This window comes from Schistocerca americana, chromosome 1 (assembly GCF_021461395.2).
Source record: "Schistocerca americana isolate TAMUIC-IGC-003095 chromosome 1, iqSchAmer2.1, whole genome shotgun sequence".
Lineage (NCBI taxonomy): Eukaryota > Metazoa > Arthropoda > Insecta > Orthoptera > Acrididae > Schistocerca > Schistocerca americana.
Genome location: NC_060119.1, coordinates 1,149,184,581 through 1,149,206,769, shown reverse-complemented (window position 1 = coordinate 1,149,206,769; position 22,189 = coordinate 1,149,184,581). Strand labels below are relative to the sequence as shown.

Here is a 22,189-nt window from a genome sequence, read left to right as displayed (position 1 = left end):
GTTTGACACACACACACACACACACACACACACACACACACTTGCCAGTTTTTGCATTTCTGCACTTTTTGTTACTCTGCATTTGTGTTATTTACACTTCACCTCGCTTTTGAAATTCGAACTGAAGCTATGGGTATTTGCCCTTAGCACAGTATTATAGTGTCTACTAACAAAGAAGGAGCAAGGAGTGCTTCAGAGAATATACGAACAAAAGGCAGAAACGCCAGTGACCACAGAAGATGCTTTATATAAAAAAAAAAACGAAACGCGTCTGGTGTAAAAATTCTCTTTAATAAAAGTTCAGTAAGCTTAAGACGGAGAAACAAATAACAACTGACAAATTATATTAATTAGAAGGGCAAACCATACAAAACAATATGGAACACCGGCGTAACTGTAGGCGTACTTCGCCAAAAATGTTACAGTGTCCACTGCAATTTAATGGCAATAGTTTTAAAATATTGGTAAAAAAACACGTGGCTTTGGTGGGCAAGGATACAGGGTGGTTATAATTAATTGAGGGTTGCCAAAAGGTACCCCAAGTGAAATTTCCTGATATTTCCCTGATTTGCAGACAAGTTTTAGCATTTTTCCGTGACAAATTTTGAGATATGAAGGGTAAGTAAGGATATAAGTTGACAACAAAATGTAACGACTTCTGTATTTCTAAACATGTTAGGAAAAATATTAAGTACTAACATCAACATCTTTGTAATGAACTGTTTTCAGAAGGAGAAAGTAAGCCAAGTGGCCTGTATATTTCATTACGGCCACTGATTTTATTTTATATCAATAAAGCGGAACACATTTGGTGACAAAAATACGCATTTTGTTGGAGTCGCAAGGCAGATTTAAAATACCTTCACTACTTTCAGAAATGGAACCAGAAAAAATGGGCCTCTCGAAAGAAGTGTATAAGGTGGGGAAGAGTTGTTTAAACTAACACTACATGTGACCGCCACTAAAATGTTGGTTCTGCTATGTTTTGTATTGTCAGTTGTTAGCCACTGTGTCATGTCTATGATTTTACAGGTATTGTGTGATTTTTCTTTGAAGAAAAACATTAATACACAGCGTACAAATTGCCGCCGACTGAATTTTCTTCTTCTTATCGTCCATACTTTCTAATATATAAACTACTTTAGAATGTGTCAAAAATGTACTAGACTAAATAAAATGTCTAAAAAAGGCGCGCTATACTCTGTACTTGTGGCGAGACAGTCGCAATTCCTGAAATCCACCGCCGGTGTCCTCTGGCCTGCCGAGGAGCGCCGCAGTCCTGGGCCCATGGATAAACCACGAAAATCCGCCGCATTACGTCGCACACACAGACACGGCCTGCGGGCAGATCGGTGAGACTAGATCCGACGGGCAGGGCCTGTACATTAGTGGGAAACGATGGCCTTCAGATCGGCAGGCCCGATCCGTTAGAGATGCCCACAGAAATGGCCAGCGGTTTCGTCCTTCACGGAAGTCCACTGGTACGGTCAGTCACAGACATGTTGATGAAATGAGATCGCAGTGATCAATCCTTGCAACAGAGAACTTGCGCGAATACTTCGAGAATCAACACTAATGACGACAGGTATCAACTCACTCAAAGATGACTGATGAGCCGCAGACAGGCACATAGGAAAGACAATCACACTCTCACAAATTTTTGCTCATGCCTTCGTCAGAAAACGGGAGCACACGCAGATTCACACAATCACTCAGACACAACTCGTGCAAACATGACCGCCGTCTCAGACTGATGCGCCAACAGTTTGAGAATCAGATCCAAACAAAGCACTCTCAGCTGCGCCCAGCCAGCAACGATGCACGACATCTCAGTAAACAAACGATTTCATCTACTGCGACAAAAATAAAATTTTCCCAGTGTTGTTTCCAATTTCCCTGACACGTCAAATTGATTTCCAGAGTTTTTGGCTACCCTGTAATATGTAGCTACTCCCAGAGCTACAGTGCGGGCTTTAATTACCGTGTGGCAGTGAAACTTAGGAGGTATTCTAATGCGTTGATGCGGAAGAGATTCACGATGAAGAAAAATTAATAATTTTGGTCACCAGGTACAAATCTGGGGCTATGAATGCAGGAAAGACGTGAAGAAATGTTTCCATATCTAATGGATTAGGAACGGTATGTGGGCAGAAAGGCTGAAAAAAGTATAATGTTGATTCTTTTTTTTTTTTACTAACTGCACCATTCAGAATTTATTCAGTATGAACATAGAAGGCGTCGACGAGACGCTGGACTGCGCCATATTTGCACCTAGCGGCCAAAACTGGAACTAATTTTTTTCCAGCGTGAATTGGTTCTCCGTGAACGCTTTCGTATATGTACCAAGTTACGCTGCCATATGATAATTACAACCCACACTGGGCCTCCGTGAGAACTGCAACCACCTGGCACGTTACTACACGGTCTCGCCATGGAAGTCAGTTGTCACAGGGACGAGGGGCTGTGCGCATGCGCATCACGAATAGCGGAGTCCTTGCGGCAAACATCAACCGTCTCATTGTTAGCGTGGTTAAGTGGACAAATGTTCGAAATTCTGGCTGCTTACACACACCTTACGAGTTGCTGCTACTTCATCCTGGCGCGGAGGTCAGGCTAACCGCGATACATCGCTGCATTGTCGCGTAAGTTTTAATCCAATTTACTTGACGATATTACAAAATGGCAGATGCAGAAACTCCTAAGGAGATTTAGCGCGTCTGCAGCAACATTGATTGCGGCTAAGTGGTGTAAACCCATTTTGCTTGAATATACACTGCCTGAAAAAAAAAAAAAAAGGATCACCCAGAAGAGGAAACAAAACGAAGCTTTACGGGTTCGGAGGGTATGTAATGTTATCTCAGTGTCAAATTTACAAATAACTTGGCAGTATGTGCCTACTTAACAGAATGAGCGGCAGTGAAATAAAAACAACTCCCGCCACTATGGGACCATGGGATGGTTCCATTCAAAAGTAATCTCCACACGCGTTACGACGTTAATCTCACTGGGAAACGAGACTATCAATTCTTGTTTCTCAGAACGGGTCAGCGGCTGACGGACCCACTCTTACACATTCTCGTCCCAACTGAAACCTACCTCCACGTCTATCTTTCTTCAGGTCACCAAGGATGTGAAAGTCGCACGGTGAAAGATCCGGGCTACATGGAGGATTTTGCAGTGTTTCCCTACGAAATCGCTAAAGCATAGTGTTCGTCCGATTGGCACTGTGGGGGTGGACGTTATCGTGCAACAGGATGCTTCCGTCCGACAGCGCGATGCCAAACGGTAAAGCCAGCAGTGGAAACATTCCACATCTCCCCCGCCAAAGAAATCCAAGTTGTTCACACAACTTCCGGTGACGTCATGGCGACCACCTGCTTCAACTGCGGGGCCGTCTGCTCATCGAGTTCCTCGAGCGTGGAAACACAATCAACGCGTTGTGCTATGAAGACACCTTGCAGAAACTGCGACGCGCCATAAAGTCAAAACGGCTAGCAATGATGCCTGACCGACTCATCTTGTTGCACGTTAACACCCACCGCCAATCGGACGGAGGCTAAACTTCAGCGATTTAGCTGGGAAACACTGCGACACTCTCCGTGTAATTTTCACGATTTTGGCGACCTGAAGAACGACGTGCGTGGACGTCGGTTTCAGTCGGAAGAGGAAGTGAGAGAGAGAGTGTAGTTGTGGATCCGTCAGCGGATGACCGCCCGCGTTCTAAATGGCTCAAATGGCTCTGAGCACTATGGGACTTAACTTCTGAGGTCATCAGCCCCTTAGAACTTAGAACTACTTAAACCTAACTAACCTAAGGACAACACACACATCCATGCCGAGGCAACATTCGAACCTGCGACCGTAGCGGTCGCGCGGTTCCAGTCTGTAGCGCCTAGAACCGCTCGGCCACCCCGGCCGGCGCCGCGTTCTAAGAGACAGAAATTGATCGTTTCATCTCCCAGTGGGATAAATGTGTTAACGTGTGCGTCGATTGGTGTTCATGTTGTATATTAATGACCTTGCATACAATATAAATAACGTCATTAGGCTTTTTGGAGATGATGCAATTATCTATAATGAAGTATTACCTGAAAGAAGCTGAAGAATGTTCAGTAAGATATTGATGAGATTTCAAAGTGGTGCAAAAATTGACAACTTGCATTAAATGTTCAGATACGTAAAACTGTGCTCTCCACAAAATGAAAAAAATGTAGTATCCTATGACATCAGTAAGTCACTGTTGCAATCGGCCAACTCACACACATACCTGTGTGTAACATGTTGTAGGGATATGAAAGGGAATGATCACATGGCCTCAGTCGTGGGTAAAACAGGTGGTAGACTTTTCAGGTTATTGGTAGAATACTGGGGAATTGCAATCAGTCTACAAACAAGATTGCTTACAAATCACTCGTATGACCAGTTCAAGAATTCTGTTCGTGTTTGTGGGACCCATACCAAATAGGTTCAACAGGGGATATTGAGTGTATACAGAGAAGGGAAGCACGAATGGTGACAGGTTTGTTAAATTCATGGGAGAGTGTCACAGAGATACTGAAGGAACTGAATTGGAAGACTCTTGAAAATAGACGAAGCTATCCCGAGAAAGTCTTTTAACAAAGTTTCAAGATCCGACTTTAAATGGGGACTTTATGAATACACCACAATCCTCTACGTAATGCTCACATAGGGATCAGGAGGATAAGATTAGTATAATTATTGCACACGCAGACGCATTCAAACAATCATTCTTCCTTCACTCCACATGTGAATGGAATGGGAAGAAACCCTAATAACTGCTACAGTGGGACATACCCTCTGCCATGCACCTCAAGGTGGTTTGCGGAGTATAGATGTAGCTGTAACTGATTACTTTTGAAAGGAACTATTCCATGGTCCCATTGTGTCGTGTGTTCGGGCTTCATTTGACTGCCCCTTACATAACATTGCACCTCCTCTGGACTGGATGCATGCAATTATTCGGTTGGGAATGGCTCAAATGGCTCTGAGCACTATGGGACTCAACATCTGAGGTCATCAGTCCCCTAGAACTTAGAACTACTTAAACCTAACTAACCTAAGGACATCACACACAAACATGCCCGAGGCAGGATTCGAACCTGCGACCGTAGCAGCAGCGCGGCTCCGGACTGGAGCGCCTAGAACCGCACGGCCACCGCGGCCGGCTCGGTTGGGAAGAGAGGCTTAAAAAATTGTGCCCTCTCCAGAGACACGCTGACCCACAACTGTTGTGACTGGTCCTTCATATCCTGGACACTGGGGCTGGGACGTAGTTGACGTCCGAGCTGGTTACACACGCGCTCTATCGGGGACAGGTTTGGCGATCTTGCTCGTCACGGGAGTACCTCATCATCGCGCAGACTGTTCAGAGAGACACGTGCCGCGCGTGGACGCACTTTGTCATTCCGAAAAATGGCGTCACGATACCGTCGCATGGGAGGTAACACACGAGAACGCGCTATGTCCGGAAAGTACTGCTGTGCTGTCTAAAAGTTCACCGAATCACAACCGGCCGTGACCTGAAATCATCGCTGACGGCTTCCCACACCGTGACACCACGAGTAACACCGCTGTGCCTCTCCAAAACATTGGAAAAATGGGACATCACAGGAGATACAGAAAAGATACTGGGGAAAATTCATAACCGCCCTTGTTTTGTCAACGCCGCCACGAGATTAAGTCACGCAAAAGCCCGGGCGGAGAGTCATTAAAGAATGCTTGCTGCAAAAACTCCTACCCGGTAACGATCAAAACACACAGCTACAAGTACACACAGGGTGTATACGCGGACAAGGAAAAAAATTCCCGAATTTCACGGTTAAAAAAGCACTTTTTCCACAATAAGTGACAGCATGCTTTCACTCGTAGCTGTAAAAATATCAATTCTTTGAATGGCAAAGCTTTTATAAACCAGCGTAGAACTTCCCGGCACTGCAGAGAACGAAAAATCTCGGCAAAAAAAGTTTTGGAAAGATCTTTGATGTGTAGCACCATTTACGCTGAATATTTTCGTATTCGTATAGCGAAAGTATAGATTCGAATTCCAAACACAGCACGTTAATTTCCGAAGCACTGAGATCGAGACTGGAACGCGCTTTTGTAAGCCAATCATAGCTCATGTCACGTGATCTCGCCAGCCAATGACAGCATATATTAAGAGCTTAGGACACGTGATGTGGTCAGTCAATAGCAAAATCACTGTTAAGTAGCGCGAGCACACAAATAGGAAAAGTTAATTATTTAAATTAATGCACGTGGTGTAGCTACAAGAAAAGCTAAACTTTCACATATAATACATATAATATTGGTCTTTTTGCTTGTTACAGTTTCGGATACATGACACAAATGTGTGAATAAAATTTTAAATAATGACAATGTCTGGTCTTCTGGGCTCGAAATTCTTCTAAGTGGCTGGTTCTCAATGTGTTAAGTTTTAAATGGGAGTCAAACGCAAAATTCATTGCACATTCTCACACGTAATATTTGATCTTGCGTACAAGGAAATTTACTTTGAATGGAACGCTTTTCAGAGCACCATTCACAATATTTCCCGCGACCTATTAGAAATAGGTTCGTTTCAGCAGTTGCCACAGAGCGCCAGAAACAGGCGTTACTGCACATGGGCAGCCACAATGACGTAGGAGGCCCCCGATATTCGTGTGTGTGTGTGTGTGTGTGTGTGTGTGTGTGTGTGTGTGTGTGTGTGTGTGTGTGTGTTTTAGGATCTTACATGACGCCATAAAGGAAATAGAACAACAGAGGATACTGGAGCATTGGAATTTCGTAAACCACATTAAAGTGCATAATTCAGCTTAAACTTCACATTCATATGTCCAGATTCACCATGAAGTAGGCCAAATCTGGTATTAAGCTTTTCAGTGCGGTTTTCGGGATGCAAATTATCTTGGAGTATCTGTATTATCTCATGTTTGGTTCTTTATTACCGTATGGCATAATGCCGTACGTGCCAGAAGATGAAAATGTGCACTTGAAATTCAGTGAACAGTTGAAACTAACCAATAGTGTGGAATGAAACATTTCCTTTCTAATAAATTGAGTGCCTCTGCGGAAAAGGTTAATAAAAGTTACATTTATTTAGTAAACCTACAAAAACAACTTAACTGTAATGCAAGACGATTAATGCTTGACTGCCAGAAACGTGGAAAATAAAATAAAACCAGAAAAACTAATATTTTAGCCTTCCGTAATTATGTGAATGCATTTTAATTCACTTGGCAGCGCCAAGCCACAGAAATCCGTTTTGTTTTCATTTGATGTGAGAACTGTAAACGAGGAGAAAAGAGCAAAATCACTAAACGTAAACACGACTCACGTGGAGACTATCATCCTCCCCACTACAGCCCAAACTGTTCCGCGCATGCGCGAATCTGGCAGCTTGGATTTTTCCGAGTAGAAGCATCTAGCTGCTTGTTACTACTGCTGATACAGCCAACAGCCACACTTCAAGTAGCCAGAAGTGGGAATAGGTCCTGGCCATATGCAACTCAACTGCGCATGCGCGTGAGCCCGCTGGCAACACAAGACTCAAGTTATGTAGGGGAGACTGCAAATTCCGTGTGAAACTTGAGTCTTGCGCTGGCAACTGCTCCAACGAACTTAATGTAAACACTTGTGACGTCACGCTCATTGGCAGCAGTTTATTGTTATGACGTATTCCAGTCTTCATCCTAAAGCCTTTGACACTTTTCTGCTTATCAGTTTTTACCAGTCAAAATTACAAAAATTTAACTGACGACTAAAACAAGGAAAAATTCCTGTAATTCTAAAAGTTTTCCGGGTTTTTCTCGTTTTTTTTCCCCCGAAAAAAAAAAACGAGTTTTCCGGATTGTCCCGGAGCGTATACACTCTGTACACACTAACTTACGAACAGCACTACAACTTGAGTACAGAACTAAAACGGTCACTTGTCCTTTTGCACGAGAGGGTGGCGCGGGCAATAACAATACTTAGGGGAAAAGGGAAAGCCCATGGACCCAACAGCATCTACGCGCAAGTCGTACAACAGCTCGTACCACTTGTTACCCTCGTTCCTAACCGAGACGCTAAGAATAATACCCGCATTGTGGGAAACAGCAGCCACAGTAATCCTCACGAAAGCAGCAGATAAAGACCCAACCGATCCAAAAACATACTCGCCGATTTGTTTACTGAACACAATTGCTGAAGTTCCAGGAACGCCTTCTGTGTGACGGAGTACATTCACACAGGCATATACGGGACTGGACCGCAATCACAATGCATTTCGGAAAAGCAATCAATTGACATGATTGAAAATACGAAACAGCCCTAATGATAGACATCACAGACGCATCTGAGATCAAATGGTTCAAATGGCTCTGAGCACTATGGGACTTAACAACTGAGGTCATCAGTCCCCTAGAACTTAGAACTACTTAAACCTAACTAACCTAAGGACATCAAACACATCCATGCCCGGGGCAGGATTCGAGCCTGCGACCGTAGTGGTCGCGTGGTTCCAGACTAAAGCGCCTAGAACCGCTCGGCCACCACGGCCGGCCATGTGAGATCCTCTGTCATCCTGCGATGTTTGCGTGTCTAGTGGCGGGGGGGGGGGGGGGGGGGGGCGGCACGTGAGAACTGGCCAATCAGTACCTCAGCCTACGCGATTGCTGTAGGGACACGGTCGTTGAGTGGCGAACAGGGAACCAGAAAGTGTCAAAAGATCCACTACGGAATACCTACGAGGATTGATATGTGGAACCCATCTTCTGGGGTCTAGCAACAGAACCTCTATTACATCTTGCGAAGAGGCTTGACTGATCCGATGGAATCGTAGCGTATGCCGATGACCAGCTGGGGCAGTGTCGGCAAATTCCCAAGCGCAGCTGCATATTAATAACTGGTGTACACAAACTGACCATTGCCCCGAACAAAACAGTTTGCATCCTACATGAAGGAAGACTCATAAGAAACCCATCGGGGAAGTCTCGCTGCCATTATTTGCATCTATCGTCGGCGATCCATCCACGGGAAGGGAACGTTTGTTCGGCACCCATATTTGGTGATACTCGACACGTATAAACCACGAGTCGGCTTGCTGTCACCATTAACAATTCAAACAAGACAGAAGGCTGCATATCGATACCAAGCTTTCACACGTAACCCTTTTTTTTGACTGAAGTCAAAATCCGTACTAAACTCAATTATATATATAGGTGCAATATTATAGGACACCGCTAAAACAACAAATTACAGAAGTGAAAGAACACAGTTTAGGTAGTTTATATAATTGAACAAAAGAGAAGCAACCTAAATGATTGTCGACCAGAATTGGGCAACAGTAAGTGCAACAGATTGAGCCCTCATCACCATTTTCTCAGTGCATGGACTGTGACACAGGTGACACACTTTCGAGATAGTTTCATTTGACAAGGTTGTCCCTGGATTTACCAGCACTTGATGTCAGCCTATTCAACGATCTCCACATGGGCCGATCTAATGTACCTGACTGTAGACACTCAGCAGGTTTTATCCACGTTAGAAGTTGGTCGGGTCTAACTGCCCACAGCTGTTCTCTGGTAGCAAGTGGAGAGAGCGCGCTAACGTTGAACTGAGGAGATTACTACTAGGTTTCAACCTAGACCTTGTGGGTTAATGACGATGGAATGGATGCAAATGATTCAGTTCAACCTTTTTCCTTTCAACATCTGCAGCTACTTTATGAAGCGTATGACATGGTACACTATCCGCCACGCATTAAACTTAGTTCGTAGGTGTCGGCTTCAGACATTCAGTGATAGTCGCGCAGTTTCATTCTGTGCGATGTCCACTTGCTTTGCTTGGGGGCAGAGCTATACACTACAGGACATGTGTACTTCCCTGCAGAGAAACAGAGTGCTGTGGTGCGATATCTGAAGACTCGGGGTTTTGCTTCCCTGTTACTGCCAGTGAGTTTCCGAATGGTGGTTCAAATGGCTCTATGCACTATGGGACTTAACATCAGAGGTCATCAGTCCCCTAGACTTAGAATTACTTAAACCTAAGTAACCTAAGAACATCACACACATCCGTGCCCGAGGTAGGATTCGAACCAGCGACCGTAGCGGACGCGCGGTTCCAGACTGTAGCGCCTAGAACCGCTCGGCCACTCCGGCCGGCTACCTCTGAGAATTGTTGGCAAGTCGAGGTGTGGGAGAACACCTGGTAACAATATTTCGAAATCATAGGCGGAAAGATCAGCTATAATTAATGCTTGAGTCAGACCTGGAGGTGAGCTCGGAAAGCCAAATGTCTAAACCTCTGTAGATCAGTGGCCTCTGACTGAAACCACCATTTCATTAACTTCGTTATGAAGTACGAATGACTTTCACATGAAACCACTGATCCTATGGTAAGACAGGCATCTAGTGGTACGGTGTGGTACTACGATAATGGTGGCCATGACATAGTGTTACCACATCTAGCGGGGACTTCGTTGGTACACGAAGATGGGGGTGTAGAAATGAAGTAAAAATTTTATTTAATTACTTTTTATTTAGAACATCATTACATGGAACGTTTTGGGGCAGAAGTAGATGGTACACCATATTTTTCAGAAGATTTCACCTTTTTCAGCAATGCTTCTTTCCCCTTTTACGTATTTATAAAACTCTGCGCAAATCAGCTTATAGTACTGGCACTGTAAGACTGATTCCATAGTCCCTGGTAGCAGTCGATTTCTTTCAGCATTCCACTGGGCCGATGTCAGCGAAAATGCTCTTTCCAAATGCAGAAACGCAGAAACAGAAAACAAATATTCACGCTTGGTTTCTAAAGAACTCTTCAGGTACATATATTTCTGAAAACTATTGTTATCTGAAACTTCATACAATTTTTAAGGCATATAATAGTATTTGCAATCGTCGTCCATCTGGGGCTCCACATAACGTCATCCAATCTTTATTAAAGGAAATAGCCCATTTCTCAAAGTAACCAAATGCTATGAAACATAAAAGCCATTGTCTCTTCCTCAAATTTCGAAATAAAATTAATTATTTCTTGGTTAGGGTTCTCTTTCTTTAATTAGTTTAAACTCATCTTGGTTTGCACACCAATAAAATTAGCAGTCCTCCTTTCATTCAGACGTTTTTGGGTGTCTATTGATAAGTTTCTTATTTCAATTATCGAGACCTTATTCTTCTCCAGGCCCGCAAATTGCTGCAGATTTCAATGCTGGACCACAAGTGTAAGATTGCGAAATATACAACTCAACATCATCGATATGGCCACTCGGAGCTGAAGGCCCACTCGTGCACTCTTGATGACTGCACCACACAAAGCTTTACGCCTCGCCTAGCACCGTCAACACCGACATTGGACTGTTAATGACTGAAAACTTGTTGCCTGGTCGGACGAGTCTCATTTCAAATTGCATCGAGTGAATGGACGTGTAGGGGTATGGAGACAACCTCATAAATCCATGGATCCTGCATGTCATAAGGGGATTGTTCAAGCTGGTGGAGGCTCTGGAACTGTGTGGGCGTGTGTAGTTGGAGAGACTGGGACCATTGATACGTCTAGATATCACTGACAGGTGACACGTAAGTGAGTATCCTGTCTGATCCCCTGCATCCACTCGTGCCCATTCTGCATTCCGATGGACTTGGATAATTCAATCAGGACGATGCGAGACCCCACACGTCCAGAAATGCTACAGAGTGGCTTCAGGAACGCTCTTCTGAGTTGATACACTTCCGCTGGCCACCAAACTTCCCAGACATCAACACTGAGTATATCTGGGATGCCTTGCTAAGTGCTGTCCAGAAGAGATCTCCACCCCCTCGTACTGTTACGGATTTATGGACAGCCTTGCAGGATTCATGGTGCCCATTCCCTCCAGCATTACTTCAGGCATTAGTCGAATCCATGCCACGTCGTGTTGCGTCGCTTCTACGTGCTCGCGGGGGCCCTACACGATGTCAGGCAGGTGTACCAGTTTCTTTGGCTCTTCAGTGCATGTTTCTTAGTCAATTATCGAGACTTTATTCTTCTCCACGATTTATATATTTCTTTCAAACGGAGCCGAGTTTAACATCAGGAACACAATGAAAATTTCACTGATCAGGCAACTGAAAAAAAAATTTTTTTTAGATGGCTTGTCTTCGGCGTCAAAAAATTGTTTAAATGGAATCCAAAGCTCAAGAATTCTCTCAGCTCCTGACATTAACAGCCATCTTGTTTTTGATTGAGATAGATGAGTCTGATGCTTGACATAAATGTACAAGCAGAACCCTTTCAATTTCTCTATACTTACCTTGAAAGTAATTAAATTTTTCATGAGGATTATTTCGATGTTGACAGTTAACGCTCCAACAAGGCTTGATATAGTACTGTGGGGAATATGGGCAAGGGATCCAGTTCCTTCTACATTTTTTCGTAGCTCATCTTTAATTTGGTGAAACACTTGCCGCTGGCCACGTCGAGGAAGCCCACCGAAGGTGTTGTCTCCACAAAAAGCGATTAATTTATCTAATGGAACTCGCAGCTCTCTTAAAGTGTCTAGACAAAACTTTGCAATTGTCTCCTACGACAGCTTCTGTTGGATTCCATCAGTTTCAGTAGAGTATTGAACAACTAACGCAAACATCTTTTCAGCCTTGTGGTTCGATGTCTAATGCATATGCCGTAAAAATGAATAAAATGTATAAATAGGTTTTGATGTTGATGCTACCGCGAAACTGTTTATATGATTCTCCGTAGAAATGCGATGCCCCACATCCGCCTTATCTCCGTGAATTACAGAAACACCTAGGTATCTCACACAGCGCTTCCTGATCTGTACGTCCTTTCTTGAGAAGGATCACACTTTTGTGTGATCATCCGCAAAGTGACATTTTCCATCCTTGGGCATTTTCATAAGCTATGATAAAATCAGCGCTGTCGTGCGTGGTCGGTACTTGGATGGGTGACCATCCAGGCCACCATGTGCTGTTGCCATTTTTCGGGGTGCACTCAGCCTCGTGATGCCAATTGAGGAGTTACTCGACCGAACAGTTGCGGCTTCGGTCAAGAATACCATCTTACGACCGGGAGAGCGGTGTGTTGACCCCACGCCTCTCCCATCCGCATCCTCCACAAGGATGACACGGCGGTCGGATGGTCCCGGAAGGCCACTCGTGGCCTGAAGACGGAGTGCTTTTTATGATAAAATAAGTTTATTAGACGGTAAACAATCGACAGTAACAGTTCAGTCATAGAAGTACACTTCACACCCTATATGGCCGCAGTAAACAGACATTACTGACTTGCACTCGTCGTTCGTATTATGTTTAGAAAGAATCATCGTGTCAGATCGCTATCCAAATGGGAAGTGCCCGATTCCTCCGCGCGGCACTGCTTTAACAGTTCCAGCCGCGTACTACTGGAGAAGCAATGTACTTTCTCGAATGATGGCGCTATACTAGAAGGCGCTTATACAGGATACGCAACATGCAATGCCATCTGTGAGACGACCAGCCAACATAAACTTGATATAAATGCAACTATGGCTGCATTTACATGTTAAACGGCGTTACTTCAGGACCATAGCCAGGCTCGCAACAGTATTTTGCAAAATCGGGACAAAATTGGTCTTGTCGGAATGTCGAGACAAGCGGTTCCATAGTGGCGACGATCCCGATATATCGGGACAGATGCCGACCCGACAATTGTAGCAGGTCATCTATCAGCAGCAGTCAGCGCAGAGATTGTGCTACGTGATAGAAGAAGCTTGTGGCCTTTTTTTGTAGTTATCATATCTGGTTCAATGACAGCGAAAGTAGTACAGTACATCTAAAATTATTGTAACGTAAATCTGAGTTTGTACTAATGCTGCTATGCGTGGTTTTGAAACGAAACCAATGGAGCAGTACGTACATTTGATATTAATTTATTAAATTTTACGACTTTTTTGCTTATTATTTAGGACTATAATTTGCTTTAGGCATTATGAGTTCACGAAAATTTTGAGACGTGGGACTGTGTCTGGGAAAAATGCGAAACTGCTTTCAAATTACCACACAGATGGAAGGTATCAAACAGGATGTCATAGTGGTTTCAAAATGAAACCACATCCTTAAACCAAATCATTGCCTAATTTTTGCCAATTTATTCATGTATTCGTTGGTTACTATGTTGATAACGATAAGTTCTGTGAAAAATTTAAAAATCGGTGTTTTTGCACTGTTGGGACTGAAAGGGTTAAGACGACATAGGTAGAAAATGTCAGTCTGGCACAAATACTCAGTTGCCAGCACCGGTTCGTAACTTAACTATGAGTTCAGTTATTTCGAGCTAATTGTAGGGTTGGGTGAAGGTTTAAGAGACGCCATGGACTCCAGTAGACTCAAAAAGAGGACGGTACGGACTATTTGCGTGCTATGGGGTGCGCCCTTCGACGATACGAACCAGCAATTTACAAAAAATCGCTTTATTTAGTTCATAATTAACTCAGTTTCCAGCAGGCAGGCTTTAGAAGAGGAAAAACAACAGATAATCAAGATTCCATAAGGCAAACCACTGGAAAAGATGGAACGAAGGGAGATACATTGCCTTCCTGCAGGCTTCACACATATGCATGAGACAGCATTAAAAGACGACCACTTTGGCACGAAATTCTGTATGTTAAAGTCACTATGAAATTCATCTGGATGACGAAAGTGTTTATGAGGAAATCAAAATACCCGGTGAGGCAAAGAATGAAATTAGCCTGCAGGGGAAAGAGCGACTGTTTCATGATAGCCACAAGTCGCACTCAATGCGTTTTAATGAGAGCTTTCGATTTAACAGCATCATCATCAGAAACTCTGGAATTTACAGTTTGAAGTGCTGATTACATTGATGCTGCCAGAGATTAAGCCAATGTAATCTGCCAACTACTGTGCTTTAAACTGTAAATTCCAATTTCTGAGGATCCTCTTGTTAAAGTGAGCGAAATTGGTCATTAAAACATACTGGGTGCGTCTTGTGACTGACCTGAAAAACTCAAGAGTGAAATGTTAGAAGAATTCGAGATAAACAGAGCCTATTATCGTGACAGTATTTACTCGTCTCTGGTTTAACCTAGTCCTAGAAATGGTGTTAGGCAAGTGGCAAATTTTGGCATATGAGTTCGACTAAATCGCAGGATAAATATTCTAGCCTATGTTCATAAGGTTGTATTTATAGACCAGACTGAAGAGTTCAAGGCGATGTTGAGAACATTAACAGAGAACATCCAAAATGGCGTGCCGAAGATAGTCCACGAAAACGCAAATACCTCACTGTCAGCATAAGCAGGAAGACTAATACTAAATTAGAAATCGATGGAAAAGTTTCTGAAAATGTAGAAAGCATGAAGTATCTCGGGGATCTCTTGCAATATAAAAATCTAATGGATTATGAACTATTGGCCATGACGCAAGTACGCCACAAGGCACGCTTTAAACTTGATAGTTACTGTTTCGTGCCATACCACGGTGGAAAGTTTATGGGCTTTTCATTTTCGGTGAAGCAATTGTTATTTGAGTATTTTAAAATGGCTCTGAGCACTTTGGGACTTAACATCTGAGGCCATCAGTCCCCTAGAACTTAGAACTACTTAAACCTAACTAACCTAAGGACATCACACACATCCAAGCTCGAGGTAGGATTCGAACCTGCGACCGTAGCGGTCGCGCGGTTCCAGACTGAAGCGCCTACAACCTGTTTATTATTTTGATGCACTATTACTACGGCTGTTTCCTCAATGGGAAGAAGGTGAATCACAGAATTTTATTTACAGACAAGATGGTGCGTCACCTCACTGGCTTAATTCAGTACGCGATTGGTTAAACGGTGTTGTAACCGACCACTGGATTGGTCGCAAGAGGCCGGGTGACAGAGCTTAATTCGCATGGCCTCCACTTCCACCCGCTCTGACGCCATGCGTTTTTTACCTTTGGTGTTCATAAAGGATCATGTGTATGTACCTCTGCTACCAGCTTATCTACCTGAGTTCAGAAACAGGACTGAAGCAGTTGTTGGCAACAATTACTTCACACACACTGATCAACGTTGGGGAAGAACTCGCCTATCGTCTCAACGTGTGATCAATGGTGCTCACATTGAAACTTGAGTTGCTCTTTCACTTGATATTATTTATAATTGTAACTCGAACGTAATAAATTCTACAAAGCCTTAAAACCCCGATGTTAATTTTTAAACACCCGGGGTACTTTGACATAGTTATGATGGAACCATCCGCTCGTACCCCAAATTATCCATTTGCAACGACAGTCCAAGTAACGACCGCAAGCAAGATGGCATAGCTAAACTTGTCTTAAGGGGATTGCTAAACATCGTATCATGAATCCCACATGGCGCTGCTCAACTCTGTCAGGACGAGGATCTTACTCTTTTAAGATAAAACGAAACTTTTTAAACAGCTGAACTGATAGCAACAATGATTGCTGTAACGGTTATAAACGAAGTTTGAACTACAGATGTGTCAGTAAACTGTTGGCTGCTATGTGAAGCAAGCCCACTCTAGCAGCTGCTACGTGATGTGAAGATGGGGTCGAGCGGTGGGGAGGATTTCGTGCAATTATCACACATTTCGTTTTAAAGCCTCCACTCATGAACAAAGCCAAACTGAGCTGCATGAAGTCGTGGATTTAAATGAGGCCGTGGAAGTAATTATACACGGAGACTGCAAGAAAATGTCCAGATATCGAAATGCAAGACAGCTGAGGGAAAGTGAGCGAGGTAGTTCTGACTGTAGACATCTCAAGTACAAAACACTGTATACGAAAAACTAAATGCGAATAAGTTGTACGTGCGACGGTAGCTGTGGACGCTGACTTGAGAAACAGCCCATTTGCAATAATTTTTCGGCTCAGTTTGACAACTTTAGTCGAAATGCGCAGGGCGGCTTTTTTTATTATCGATTCATGATCGTGAAGTAAACTTGGATCTGTAATTATTACGCAAAACAGCGAACGAAACAAGTGACAAAACGTGAACATGCACTGAATATCGGTAGTTTGCTAATAGGTTTTTTTGGACGCCCTCTCCCCACCCCCCCTTTTTTTACGGATGGGGTAACTCTTGCGGTAAAATTCTCAGTTACCTGGAAATCGGCAATATGGAAACTGGGACTTACGAGCTATTCTTAAATATTTTCAAACGGGAGCTGAATGAAAAGCGATTAAGAGTGTCACGCAATAGGGTGACCTTTCACCAGGGTAATGCATCGTCCTACAATACACCACTCACAATGGTAAAAGTGAATGAATTGGGTTTCAAATTCTTTCCGCATCGACAATATTCTCCAGATTAACTAAAAAAGATTTCTTTCTGTTCCCAGCCTTGAAAACGTGGCTTGGTGGCAAGAGTTTAACAAACCATATTTCTTCCTTGGGAATAAATACGTAGGCACCTTTTTAGGACGAAATGTGTATCCATAGATGGGGACGGCTAGAAAACAATTTTTGTTCTAAAAAGGATATAGCGACAGGTGTTGCTGGCGTACACTGCAGAGTTAATGATACAAGAAATTATCAGTACGTTGCATCTGGTATTAAAAGTATCCTCCGAGAACCTTTACTGTCAAAGTAACTGCCTCATGAGAAAACAGCAAATTTGCTCACTTAGACGTCTAAGACAGGTCTGGCCTTGTTTTTTAAAAACATAAAAACCAAAGAGGAACATGTAACTCTGACGCTGTCTTGGTTTACTTATGGCAAGAAACTCATTTCTATCCACATTCAGTGCGGAATGGTAAAAGTTTGATAATGTATCCTTGAAATAATTCAGACGTATTGTTGAAGAGTAGGACTCCTCAATCAATGACCATCAGACAAAACTATTAACTGATCTGGGTATAAGGAACACAAGAATACCGACTGACAATGTTTTGCTGACTCACTGAACTAGGTGTGCCTTTGCAGACACTTTAAGATAACTGTATTTGCTTTGATATTCCTTATCTCTGAATGCTATGTAGACCCCTACACTGCGTCTAGAGCAGTACTTATCATGGATGACAACTGACAAATCATGCCATAAATATTGTCAATAAGCGGAATAGTGATAAAACATACGACCCCAGCAGCTAAAAACATTAAGAAAGAAAACTTGCAACTTCTCCCTGCAATGGGGAAGTACAAAAAGTGAGTTATTGAGCACATTCTGTCCAATACATTTGCAAAGACACAGCAGTCTCCACAGGGAAGTATCAAACTCAAAACACACAGGTCCAGGGTTGAATTTTCAGTTGGTTCTTGCATTTTTTTGGTCACATGGTTTCTTTTTACCTCTGCAATTATCTGTTAGTGTGAAAAATACCATATCTTATGTGTTGATTATGGTTCACTTTTAACTGTAGTTCGCTTGTAACTGCTTGGATAAGTCAACTGTAAGATGAGAATAAGACAAGGGCATAAAACCTTCAATTGTGGACAGTGTTACATTTCACCACTACTCAACGAAATGCAGTCATATTAATGTAGCACTGAATTCCATTGGTGAACAACAGTACAATCAGACATGAAGGATGGGGCACTTTTAGATCTTACATAACACACTGCTTCTGTCAGTACTCTTACAGTTGTGGCATACCTCACACACAAAGGACCAATTTCTGAATATAATGAACTATAGATGAAAGAAATATCAAACTCAGCTGCAATAACACTTATTTTTACTTAATGAAATTATGAAAATGTCTCTTTATGTAACTACATCCACCCACAAAGCCAATGTAAGCCATAGTCAAATACAATATCTCCATCCCCAGAATTGTGTTATGAAAGGAAACAATATTTCAAAGATACTCAGTAACAACAAAACACCTAACTGTTTATTATAATTCAACATTCTATTTCCTGATTAATTACAAATCAAAACCATTTACTGAATAAGATCTTAGGAGTACAACACAAACGCAAAAACCATCTTGCTCAGGATATGTTTGAGAAACATTGTATGTAGGTGTTATAGGTAGAGTAGAAATAGTATGTTTTGATGAGATGCATGCAGTAGATGAATAAATATGGTCATAAAGTGGAAAGGTCAAGAAAGTGAAAAACAACCCCCCCCCCCTTTTTGACCCGAGATACATTGCACATATAGAGATTTAAATTGAGCTATTTCGCAGGAAGTAATTTAAAATAGCAGATAATCAAACATTTATTACAAAAACACAGCAATGCCAATACCTGAGGTATTACTTGAAAGTCAATAAAATGCAAAAACTGTATGAGACATGGTGTAGCCTGTGAACTCAGACTAAAACAAAATAAAAAAAGGCGCATACAGCAAATCAACATGCTGACACTTTACACAGTTATTGTGGCATGGCTCATAAAAGCTGATGACACTATTTCTGGGCAGTAGATACATAAAAAAATAGACCCATATTCCAGACAACACAGAACACACCAACTAATAAAGAATAATGTACACATGGCCTTCAACAATAACAAACATTAAATCACTGACAAAGTGTCCCAGTCATCACAGCAAAATGTGTCCTTTTTGAGTATTTATGTAGAGTTTCTCAGAATTTTAAGAGAAATACTTGTCTGTTGACTTTACTATTTACTTGCACAGTAAATATATATTACTCTGTGAGAATAAGGAAGAAAGAGTAGTGTCCAGGTCTACAGACTATTCTTGACAGCAAAATTGCTATGATCCAGTGAAATAAGGCATCTAGTGGAATCCATAGGCTTTTGGACAGTTAAATGTATGTTCATAGCATATTTAAGCAGTGGAGTGTGCTGGCTCTATTGCCGCTTTCACACATTCTTTTAATGTGGTATTTGGTGACTGAACTAAACACTTAATGGTAAAGGATGGCCTCCTTAACTGTCAAATCTATGACAATTTGTGTAGCTATGCTACGTTTGAAATTTAGTAATTAATTACGTATTCGAGCATCAATAGCAGCCACCAATAACAGTTTTATGGACAATTTGAACAGTTTCATAAAGGAAAATAATACGGCAGGAATCCTTCGAAATGATCTGATCTTGAACGAAAATTAGGTTTCTAAAAAGGTATTGTTATTGTTTACTGAACACTGTGAAAACATCATTTTATTTCTATCAAGGCAAAAATGACGTTACAGAAATTCAATCGGCATATCTGCAACACGAAAAAAAAAAAGAAAAAGGAAATGACTCATGAGCGATATGATAGTCCCCAACACATTTCGACTACTTTCTCTTAAAATATATCTGTCGGTAACTGCAATCAACAAACAAGGAAGGAAACAGTTATCAAACGGAAATCATTCATTCGATGAATCATGTTAATGATGGCTAATTAATAGTACAGAAAAGGGACTAGTAAACAGTATGACCAAACTATTATTTATATTTCTGTAATCACTACTCAATGGATCACGAAAGTTTATTCGTTTTTAAGCAAGAACATAACCTATTTACACAGCTGTGTATATATAACATCAAAATTCCATGAACTATAGCCAAGTTTCGGATAACTGCCTTCGGAAAAAAAAATGCTTCACAACCAACCGAAACGCAGAGAGCTAAGGTGAATTTACGTCAGAAATGTTTCTCTCTCTCTGTAAACAAACACTGCAGCTTGATGTTGCAAGTAGACGATAATTTCACGTTACTGAAAAACATATTGCTCCTTCCATTCACGAAAAACGAAAAATTTGTTGGCAAATATAGTTCTTTTCGGCACAATGGTTTTCTGTTCTACACATATATGTAAGAACGCCGATTTCGACAGTAATACAACGATGTGGTCGCTGAAAACGAAGGATGGCGTGTGATTACGTAAAATCGTGACTTGAAATAGCCTAGTTAACAATGACATTACTTTTCTGAATGTCAACAACTGTGCATGACGCTTCGGCAGCTGACACCGATATGGCATTTAACAAATATGTATGACATAAACTGATAATAAGAGAGTATTACTTACACAACCATTCCATAAGCACCTTCTCCTATGTATGAAAGGTTGGTATAACGCGGTCCAACTTCAAATAATTGCCCCCGAACAACTTCAGCATTTGGATTACCTACGGCAGCACTTCCACCCTCCGCCGCCATTTTGACAACTACCTTGCAGCACGGAATATAACTTGCGCGAGTCGCCACAAGGCGCGGTTTCTGTCTCCGTTTCTCCCTCGTGATGGATTCTGGGAAGATGAAGCGCCATGTTTGAATTCGTCGCCGGCATTTCAGCGTTGGTTATGCAGCGAACGTATTCGGTGGAAAATTATTTCGCATCAGAAACAAACAGCGAGTGTAAATTTCAGCTACTTGTGCTTTATTTTTATTGTGGAGGTTAAAAGACATCTGTAGCGTGATTCAGGTGAAATATATCTGAAATAAAGACATCACGAGCCCGTTGAAGTTGAAACTTACTGGTAACTTAAAACTGTGCGTTGGATAGCTGAGTCGATAAGAGTATTTGCAGGCGCATGGCAAGATTCTGGCTTCGAGTCCGGTCTGACACACAGTTTTGACCTGTCAGGAAATTTCAAAACAGCACATGCTCTTATGCAAAGAGGTAGGTTCATTCTGGAGACATAGAGAATTATTTATTTTCTGAACTTCCCGTTTGTCCAGACGTCTGGATTCCCACTACGTGCAACTAATTCGTTATTCTGAAACTAAACTTGCGTACTCCACTCCTAATTTGCATATTTTACCAAATGCTACCCAGTGCCGTCATTTCTATATTTTACTGCTATTTGGAGTGACACATTTTTCAGCAATAATATCATAAATTTCTGTTGCAGTATTAAATAACGTCTCAGTCAGTGTGTGAATATGGACCAGTATCCGATCTCGAGTAGCTTGTAATACTGGATGCAACTGCCCGAATAAGGTGGAGAAGCAAGAGCCCAGTTTTGCTAAAAACTGATTCCACCTAAGCGGCCTCCGAAGATATTTCCATCTGTCTTTGCGTGTAAAAACAAGTTTTTTGCTGTCGCTTACATGAACTAAATCGTATGGCTAGTAAATGTTAAACGAAACAAGACATACCGAATATACCGACGGAACTCGCGTTGGTTTCACCACGGAATGTCTCTCACAGATCCCGTTAACCGCATTTGTAGGTCAAAGAAAGGAATATTGGGATTTAAAACCTCCCCAACGACTAGATGACCAGAAAAAAACCAAAAGCTCGTCGTAGTTTCGTATCCCTTTTTTCATCTGCTTGA

The 22,189-nt window shown here is 42.2% G+C and overlaps 1 protein-coding gene across 1 annotated transcript in view; it reads right to left on the bottom strand.

The window, feature by feature from the left end:
• LOC124619421 (mitogen-activated protein kinase 1) overlaps window positions 1-21,068 on the bottom strand; it is a 378,544-nt gene extending 357,476 nt beyond the window's left edge. The window contains exon 1 of the mRNA XM_047145795.1: window positions 20,938-21,068. Coding sequence (XP_047001751.1) covers window positions 20,938-21,068 — 131 coding nt within the window. The remainder of the gene's footprint in view (window positions 1-20,937) is intronic.
• Between the last annotated feature and the right edge of the window lie 1,121 nt (window positions 21,069-22,189).